Genomic DNA, 9,492 nt, shown 5'->3' with positions numbered 1-9,492 from the left:
GGTCCGCACTTTGTGTGTGCGACCAGTAAATAAAAGTGCTGGGCCTCCCACCTCCTACTGGGGTGAGGGGATAGGGGGACCTGGCAAGCCTATGCTCGACTCATATCTTACTGACTCCTGAAGATGCCAACTCTATAGCAGACAGAAGAAACATTCTCAACAATTGTGCCCTATTTATGTGTTTTTTCTCAGTGTATTATAAAGATCTTTTTTCTTTCCCTTTTGCCTGAGAGGCTCAGCAGTCCCAGGGTCTCCAGGTCCCATCTCTGGGAGTTCATTTTCTTCCCCAAAAGTCCATTCTTCCCTTCCATTGCTTGAAGATGCCCATCGAAGGAGGAGAAATCACAGGGACCAAGAGAGAGAATGATAAGGACGGACACCCCTCAGCAGTGCTCCCGTGTCCCACGAGTAATAGCCAACTTTGCCTCTTCTGGGGGGGGGAGTGGAATTCTCCCCCCAAGTATTCCTGGATTTCTATCCAGGTGCAGAATGGGGTGGCGGAGTGGGTGGGACTGAAACAGGTTTAAAACAAAGAGCCTCTACCAATAAATGGCTGCTTCATTGTTAAAGAACTGGGCATGTTGAAGGATGCTTTGGAGGGCTTTTGCAGCTGAACCCTTTGGCCAAAGTGTCTCCAATGAGACTTTTCCCCCACCCTTCTCTACAGGGAGCTCTGGCAGATTTCGTGATGCACCCTCCTTTCCTCCTCTTTATCCCCACACCAACCCTGCAGGGTAGGTTAGGCAGAGAAGGTGACTGGCTCAAATGAGGCTCACGGCACCGTGAGGGGTTCTCTTCGGGTTCTCCAAGCCCAAAGTGCCCAGTGTGGCCCGAATGGGACTAATCTTCTGCCAGGCACAATTTAACAAACTAGCTACCCCCAAAGGCCCACATCCTGTCCCATTCTGGGGTTTGAGGGAGTTGTTGTTGGCTGCAGCCTGGAGTCCTTATGCTTGAAATGCAAGGGGAACATCAGCCAGGAGAACGGGACCACTGGGGGGGGTGGGGGGGTCTGCTTAGAGCTGGGAAGCCTTCCTCAGGGTGGGGGAAGGGCTGGGGAAGGGGCAGTTCAGCAGTCCCATCTGGAAGGCAGCTCGTGACGGGCATCAGGACCGGATTTTGGGCAGGGGAAAGAATTGAGAATGCTTGCAGAGGTGGTTCAAGGTCATGTTCAAGGTACGCCTCAAACTCCTCATCAGATCCCTCAACGTGTCCATGACCACCTGGTTTTGGGTTACCCCTTGTAAAAATCCCGAGGATCAGTGAGGATCCCTGCTTTGACTCACGTTGTTGCGCCATGCTGGCACCATGAAGCAGAGGGTGTGTGACTCCTTGATATGGTGCTGCCTATATTCTAAGCAATGATCTGCAATGTGACGCTGGTTTTTATTTTGTTTCAATGTACAAATGCACGCTCTGGCAGGGCGAAGCCAGAAGAGACTCTTTTTAACTTTCTGGAGAGTCCACCGAAGGGTTAATGGGAAGGAGACTCTATTTACGGGACACCACTGACTTCCTCAGGAAAATACAGTCCATTGACAACCTACCAGATGACACCATCCTAGCAACCATGGATGTGGAGGCCTTGTACACCAATATCCCACATGCAGATGGATTGCAAGCCATACGGAATATTATCCAGGACAAAACCACAGCAAACCTCGCCACTGAACTTTGTCACTTCGTACTCACTCACAATTACTTCGAATTTGGTGACAACTTATATCTACAGGTTAATGGCACAGCCATGGGCACACGCATGGCACCACAATATACTAACATATTCATGGCGGACTTGGAGCAATGCTTCCTCAGCTCCCATCCACTGGAACCACTACTATACTTAAGATTCCTGGATGACATCTTCATCATTTGGACCCATGGGAAGGAAGCCCTTGAGAGATTTCATCAGGACTTCAATAACTTTCACCCTACTATCAACCTAAGCCTGGACCACTCTACACAACAGGTACACTTCCTGGACACCACTGTACAACTACATAACGGACGAATAAATACCACCTTATACCGGAAACCAACAGACCGATACTCATATCTACATGCCTCCAGCTTCCACCCTAAACATACCACTCGATCTATTGTCTACAGCCAAGCCTTACGTTACAACTGTATCTGCTCCAATGCTCTCGACCGAGACTCACACTTAAGAGATTTACAACAAGCATTTTTGAGACTACAGTACCCACCAAATGAAGTGAAGAAACAAATCAACAGGGCCAGACTAGTACCCAGAAACAGTCTGCTCCAGGACAAACCTAAAGGAACTAACAACAGAACACCACTGGTTGTCACCTATAACTCCCAGCTCAAACCCATCCAACGTATCATCAGTGAGCTACAACCCATCCTGGAAAATGATACCTCTCTCTCAGAAGCCCTGGGTGGAAGACCTTTCCTTGCCTACAGACAGCCCCCCAATCTTAAACGACTTCTCACTTACAATCATGAATCGGCCAGCAGAGTCACCAGCACAGGTACCAGGCCCTGCAACAGACCCAGATGCCAGCTCTGCCCCTATATCTACCCAGGGAATACAATTACAGGACCCAATGGCATCAACTACGCTGTCTCTGGCTCTTACAGCTGCTCATCCTCCAATCTGATATATGCCCTCATGTGCCAACAATGTCCTTCTGCTCTGTATATTGGACAAACCAGCCAACCTCTACGCAAAAGAATAAATGGACACAAATCTGACATTAGAAATGGAAACGTCCAAAAACCAGTGGGAGAACACTTCAATCTACCAGGACATTCCACCAAAGACTTAAAGGTCGCTGTGGTTCAACAGAAACCTTTCAAAAACAAAATCCAACGGGAGGCTGCTGAATTGGAATTCATATGCAAATTTGACTCTGTCAAGCTGGGACTGAATAGAGACTATGAATGGTTATCACATTACCACAGGTAACAGATTCTCTTTACAGAGGTGGGGTCTGGGGGAGCCCAGTGACGCCTGGGCCGATTCCAGATGGGCAAAATTAAAGCGAGTGATTTCGCTTTTGAAGCGGGAAGACCCGTTAAAACCCGCAAGTTGCCGTCCCTGCTTACCTGCGGTTCATTGCGCTCCGTTGCGATATATAAGCGGACAGTGGGAACACGGCATGGCGGGTTTTGCCGCAGCATGGCGATCCATCATGGGGGAAGAGGAACTCCCCTTTTTCCGGCCGGCCGGCCAGCCGGCCACAATATCGCCATTTTTTTTTTAAATGCAGGAGCGATTTGCGCAATCGCGCGACTGCGGGCATGAATTTACACCAATGCGCAAAAGTATAATCATGATCATGGTGCGTGGTTTTTCGAATCATTTTGCGCATGCGCGCAATTGCATTACTGCATCCCTCATGAAATGCGAACTGAGCGTTCATTACCGGCCGGCATTTTGTCTGCCAGAGAATCTAACCCTGGGAAGTGTCGCTGACCTTTGCCCCGCAGACTTGCGTGCCGATTGGACGGGTGATCGGGCGGGTGGGGGGAATCTCGGTGGCTGAGAAACCACAGCACTCGAGCACAGTCACACACGCTTGTGCTAGAGCAATATCGCCTTGTCGGGGGCAGTATGGCCGGTGGAGGGGATGTGGCTGGGAAGCGGGGGGTGTCCTGGCGGCATAGAGAGATTGTGGATCTGCTACACTTCTGGGGGGAAGAAAAGATACAGGAAGCTCTCCGAAGCACCCACAGGAACATGGACTACTTCCAAAAAATCTCGATGCAGATGGCTGAGCGGGGCCACAAGCGGTCGGCTACAGAGTGCCGCACCAAGACCAAAACCATGCGGCTGGAGTACAAAAAGGTTATGGCCCACAACGGCCGTTCAGGGAACGCGCCAACAACCTGTCCGTACTTCAGAGAGCTGGACAGCATTTTGAGGGGGGATGCAAGCGTTAACCCCAAGAGGCTGGCTCGGAGTATAGTGCTGGAGGTGGAGGGCAGGGCCCAGGAAGGCCCTCTGGAGCTTCAGGAGGGGTCGGAGGAGCTCTTCAGCCATGACCTCGTCACCATCAATGCGGAAGATCTCAGGACATCGACACCCTTTCCATCAGGTCGGTGGGGGCCCTGGTTCAAGCGCGGTTGCTGCCGGGGTGGTGCTTCGGGGGTGTAATCAAAGCATTTTATATGACGAGGCTGGCCCTACTTCTGTTCCCAGGGCACGGTGGCTTCGTGGACGATGACCACTTGCACAGCGGTGGAGATCATGATGTGACCCTGAGTGGACTGGCGGCACCGGGTACGTGGGGGGGGGACCAGCAAGGGGGGCGCGGGATTCGCTTGGACTGGTCTGGGAATCCGCCGCAATAATGGTCCGTGCTTTCCCAGGCAGGGGGGCGGGGGGGGGGGCGCGCCTGCAGCTCTGTTGGGTGGGGTTATGCACCCTGGGATTTTGTGGGGCGTGGGGGGCACCGAGAAGTCCGCCGGTCAGGCACACAGCCCTTGGATTCTCTGAGGCCACATGTAGCCTAAGAGAAGGGGCTGGCACCATTTGCGCAACCGCGCAAATGCACAAATGCGCGCAGATGCATAATCGACCTCAAGGCGTGCAGCGGTGTCCAGCCCCATTTTCCGCATCTGCGCAATTGCATTGGTGCCACCCTCCTGAACTGAATACTTGAGGCCTTATTATCGACCGCCATTTTGTCTCCCAGAGAATCCAGCCCCGGGAGGTTTCGCTGACCTTTGCCCCGCAGACTGGTGTCCCGATTGGACGGGCGTTTGGAGGGGGGAAACCCGTCGGCCAAGACACCACAGCACGCAGGCACAGTCACACACGCTTGTGCTTGTGCTGCTGCCGGCTTTTCAGGAGACCATTGCAGGGGGTCCTGGGGGGGGGGAGGGAACCAAAAACCCCGCTGGGATGGCAAAAACAGGGATGTTGGTTTTCGATTGCCAGAGTTGAGCAAGGTCAGGTGCACCAGGGCTGGGATCACTCCAACTAGATTTTCCAGAGAATACACTCTTAAGCTTCCTCCGTCAAATGCAAGTAGGAATGGAGATCTCTGAGCCCTTATATCCCAGTTAGAAGGTGGGAGGAATGTTGCAAAGAAAAGAGTCAGGATGTAAAGGGACAATACAAAATGTAATCAGCTTGCTTAGAGCAGGGGAGGAAAAGCAGAAAACTAGCATCTGTAGTGAGACAGGAATGCCACATCCCTGTAGCATTCTAAGGGGTTTGTTGTTGTGAATTTGTGAATAAACTCAAGTTCAGCAATCTCACATTGTAATGTAATGTAATTTTTCCATGGGTCCTAAATCATATGCACAGAGGCAGGGGAGTAAACACTACTGTTGTAGGGCGGGCAGGGTGGCAGCAGTATTAACTCAAGGGCATCAAATTGCAGCACTTTAGTGCAATCCAGGTTACTTGGAGGATGGCCTGCTGAGCCTCGGATAGCAGGCATGCAGCTTGATTCTATGCATGCTACAAGGGGACACACTTATTCCTAAGGAGGGTTGCACCCTTAAACCAGCAAGCTGTTCCCCCTATCCCCCTATGCCCTCTGCCGGTAACCCAAAGTGCATTCTGACAATGTTGCCTTCTTCGCAGATGAGCACGAGTCCGCCTCGGGAAGCAGCACGGAGGACAATCTGGATAAGGAGAACAGCCCGCCCTCGCCAGGCGTCGGCATCTCAGGTACCGCACACATGCAATGCCGCACGCCTGGGAAATTCGGGTTCCGTGGGCTTGATGGGGGGACCATGGCTGGGGAATGGTGGGGCCTTGTGTTCACCTCTTGGCTGTTTCTCCCCCCCCCCCCCAGGCAGCCCTACGCAAAATCCGGCCCAGCTGTCCCCTGGGACACGACTTTCAGCAATAAGGAACCGCAAGCGGAGGGCCCACGGTGGCGCTGAGGCTGCGGACAGGATGATGAGCCAGGCAGACACTCAGCACCGCGAGGATATCGCCGAACGGCAGAGGCAGCATTCCGAGGCACAGAGGTGGCGCCAAGAGTTCATGGAGGTGACCCGTCAGGAGCAGGCGATGTTTCAGAATGCTTGGGGCCAGAACCTGGAGGTGATGCGTGCCGCCGTCAGCACGCTGCAAACACTTGGACAGGCCATGCTCCGGATGCAGCAACCGCTAGCAGCAGCTCCAGAGCGGCCGCCCCTGGTGGTTGAATCCAATGCCCCCACAGCTCCAGCGCTGAACGAGGGGGAGGTGGATGAGGGGGCGAACATCCGACCACCTTCCCCCCGTCCTCAGCCAAGGCAGGGTGTCCCCAAGCGGTCCTGTGTGGGCAGGTCCAGGGATCGGCTAACCCTGTAGACGAGTCTTGCCCTTTTCCTTAGCTCTGCCCAACCTTTCCCCAGCCCCCCCCAGACAGAAGACCGCAAAGCCCCACCACCCCAGACACACCGCCACCTATCGAGAAAACACGGACACTCAAACCGATGTTTTCAACTTTAACTTTTAGTGAACTCAACATTAACAGAAACCCCCCCCCCCAAAGTCCCATCACTGCTCGGTGGCCGCTGGCAGTAGTGCGGACAGTTGTCCCTCCAAGGCCCGCACACGTCTCTCGAGTGCCCGGTGTTTCCGTCCCTGGTAGAGCAGGAGGCGCTCGACCGTGTCCATCCTGCCCTGCAGCGTGTTCACTGTGGACAAAACAAAGATATGCTGCGGTTCAAATCTCACTCCCTTATCTGCCTGGGACTCTTGCACGTGCCCCTCTCTGCCCCTCACGTCTGGAACTTCCCACCGGTCTCCTCACAGCCCCTCATGTGTTGGCCTCCCTCCCACGCTCCCTACTCCCCCTGATGCCTGGAACTCCCGGCCATTCTCCCTTGCTGTCCTTTGTTCCTGCCAGAGTCCATCACTGCCTCTTATGCCTGGGACTCTCACGCATCCCCCCCCCACATCCCCATCATGCCTGGAATTGTTGCCCCTCTCTTCACAGGTGAAGGCCTCCCATCACCGGGGGGGGGATTTCAATTGAAATGGGAGCCGGGGAAAACCTAAGATTGCAAACAAGCCAGGGACATGGACAAATGCAGCCACATGTGTCTAATTTGTTGTCCAGTGGTTAATAAAGCCACACACTGTCAGGGAGCGGGAGGGACCTGCCAGCCTGTGGCTGCTCCTTCAACACCACAGGGGTTTGGGGAGAGCTGCGTGCGGAATTCTCTGTCGCTCGGTGGTAGAGGTGAGGAATGCCTCAGTGTGAGTTCAGGCCTCCCTGAAAGGCAGTCATGGACTCACTCACGGGAGAGCATCATCCGCCCCTCCAGGCCCTTGATGGCTTCAAGGATGGTGCCGTCCCCCTCTTGGGAAGCCGGTGCACGGGCCGCCGCTCGGCTCGTCGTTGGCTCCTCCGTGGTGGCGGGAGTCCCCTCGCCAGGGGCCAACACTGTGGACGGCGAGAAGATGGTAACAGCTGTTAATCCAGCATTGGGGGCGGGCCTCTGTACTCAAGTGTTCTTTCGTTTGAATAAATAGATTTGAAACATATGTTGTTGTTAACAGTACATAAGAACAGTTGGTCCACACCAGCTGCGCACAAATGCGCACAATGCACATTACGGCCATTTCTGGTGCTGCGTAGGTGGCTGGAGGGTGCGCCGGGAGCTGCTCTTACCCGGTTCTTCTGTCGGCCGCCTCGCGGCGGAAGGTGGTTGCCCGCTCTGCCCGGCAACGGACGAGCCCCTGGCCGCCCCCTCCAGTGCTTCCTCGGGAACACCACGGCCTTCGCGCCCCCGTGCATCTGCACTCAAGATGGGAAAGGGGGCAATGTGAGGGTGAGAACGTGGGCCCGAACCACCACACCACACACGCTTTTCTTTCCTTTCCCCCCATTCAACCCCCGCCACGCCATCTTGGCGCACGTTTTGCCGCAGCACTGTGCCGTGCCGCGGGACACCTGCGGCGATGTCGGCACGACCGCTCACCGCTCACCTGCGGGTTCCTCCAACTCCACCTCCACCAGCCACTCCTCTCCCTGTGGAGGTGGCGCCTCCCATTCCTGTGCCTCCTCCTCGCCTGCTGGTGGCTCGGCTGGCGGAATCCCTTGCTCCCCCTGCCCTGCTGCAAGAGATTGGGGCGTGATGGATCAGTGAACCGGCCAGAGACCACACACCCCTCAACCTGGCAGCACTCACCGCCTTCATGTTTGCTGCACCTCTCACCTCCATGCGCCTCCTCCGCAGTTTCCGCCTCTTCCTCGCGGATCCTGGGCCCACGCTCACCAGCCTCCTCCTCCACGGCTTCTCCTGCCTCCTCCTCCTCCGCCTCAGCTGGCTCCTCGGGCTGCCCCGCAGTTCTGGGGCGTGCCCTCGCCCTCAACGCAGCTGCAAGAGATTGGGGAGGGTTGTTGGTATCTCTGGTGCCCAGCTGGCATGCAGTGGCACAATGGTGTTCCGCCCCTCAAGGCACCCTGTCGCTGTGGCAGACGCGGGAGGGGGGGGTTGTGACCTTGTCTTCAGACTGCAGTTGTGTGCATTTTTGCACAAGGCTTACTGCGTTCAACGGGTCCTAATTCCAAGTATGTGGGCACAGCACTGCAGGTGCAATCCCAAAAACGCTTACTAGAGATAAGAACCACTTGACCCCGGGGCAGCTATTTCTTAAAAAAACACTCTTTGGAGCACTCTTCACAGGGCCGCTGTGGCAGACAGGGGGGGGAGGGCTTGTGACTTTGTCTGCGTGCCACCTGGAAATCTGCCTGCAACCTGGGCATCATTGGCCTCTCAGGAATGGCCACCGGGGATTGATGGCAGTGCTGGGGGCCTCAACAGAGCACCACTGATACCCTAATCTGTGGCAGGGCAAGGAACACCACCGGGAGGGCAAGACTGCAACCAGGCCGAGATCAATCCACCACCACCCTTCCACCTACCTGCCTGCCTCCGGTCCTCCCAGCTAGGCCTGCCAGCCGCCTCCCAGAGCCGTCGCATGTCCGCAAAGAACGGCGGCCTGGCGCTCATTCTAGGGATGCCCTGCCACTGCTCCATGGCTGCAAAGAAGTCGGCCTTGACCCGCTTGAACTTGGACCTGCACTGGTCCGCGGTCCTGGGCCAACCCTTCGCAGCCAGCTGTCGGGCAACCCTGGCGAAAATGGCCTTTGTGGGCAGGTGGTGGCTGCCCATTATGCGGCTGGCACGCCCACTCTGCAGAAGGAGGTCAAGCAGGGCCTCGACCTCCAGATCCCGCCAGTAGCGGCCCTTACTGGCGGCCATTTTTTCAGCTGCGAGTGTAAGGATATGCGCTAACGCGCGAAAGCGCAACTGCGCATGCGCAACTTTAGAAGCGGCAATCCGTGCAGGCACCCGTTGCCCCGCTTAGCCGGGCAGCTGCTGCCGGCCACCCAGCATTCCCGTCCTCCGAGGGCCGCGGCAGCACCCCCCCCCATAGTGCAGCAGCCCACAGTATTTCTCGTTAATGTTTTCCCGATCACCCCCACACTCCCCGAGAGTGTTCACCCAAGGGTTGCCAACATGAGTGTATCGCCGCATTTGCGCATCTCCGCAAAGCAGAACACT

At 55.6% G+C, this 9,492-nt stretch overlaps 1 protein-coding gene across 1 annotated transcript; it reads right to left on the bottom strand.

Annotated features, from left to right (window-relative positions):
- Positions 1 to 6,465: 6,465 nt before the first annotated feature.
- Positions 6,466 to 9,189, bottom strand: LOC129328033 (uncharacterized). The gene is made up of 5 exons (XM_054976772.1): positions 8,850 to 9,189; positions 7,910 to 8,038; positions 7,593 to 7,718; positions 7,221 to 7,364; positions 6,466 to 6,612 (listed from the first exon to the last, which is right to left on the bottom strand). The coding sequence occupies exons 1-5, from the start codon at positions 9,187 to 9,189 to the stop codon at positions 6,473 to 6,475; spliced, it is 879 nt and encodes a 292-aa protein (XP_054832747.1). The 3' UTR covers positions 6,466 to 6,472.
- Positions 9,190 to 9,492: the final 303 nt, after the last annotated feature.

Source organism: Eublepharis macularius, chromosome 4, assembly GCF_028583425.1.
Source record: "Eublepharis macularius isolate TG4126 chromosome 4, MPM_Emac_v1.0, whole genome shotgun sequence".
Lineage (NCBI taxonomy): Eukaryota > Metazoa > Chordata > Lepidosauria > Squamata > Eublepharidae > Eublepharis > Eublepharis macularius.
Note: the sequence above shows the minus strand (reverse complement) of the source record. Positions and strands in the feature narration are given on the sequence as shown.

What these genes read in the sequence shown, in the direction of transcription:
- LOC129328033 (XM_054976772.1), bottom strand. Translation starts at nt 9,189, where the DNA reads ATGGCCGCCAGTAAGGGCCGCTACTGGCGGGATCTGGAGGTCGAGGCC. An exon ending in GGAGGACCGGAGGCAGGCAG is followed by an intron (nt 8,039 to 8,849) that starts GTAGGTGGAAGG and finishes AATCTCTTGCAG; the next exon opens with CAGGGCAGGGGGAGCAAGGG. An exon ending in GGGGCGGATGATGCTCTCCC is followed by an intron (nt 6,613 to 7,220) that starts GTGAGTGAGTCC and finishes TTTTGTCCACAG; the next exon opens with TGAACACGCTGCAGGGCAGG.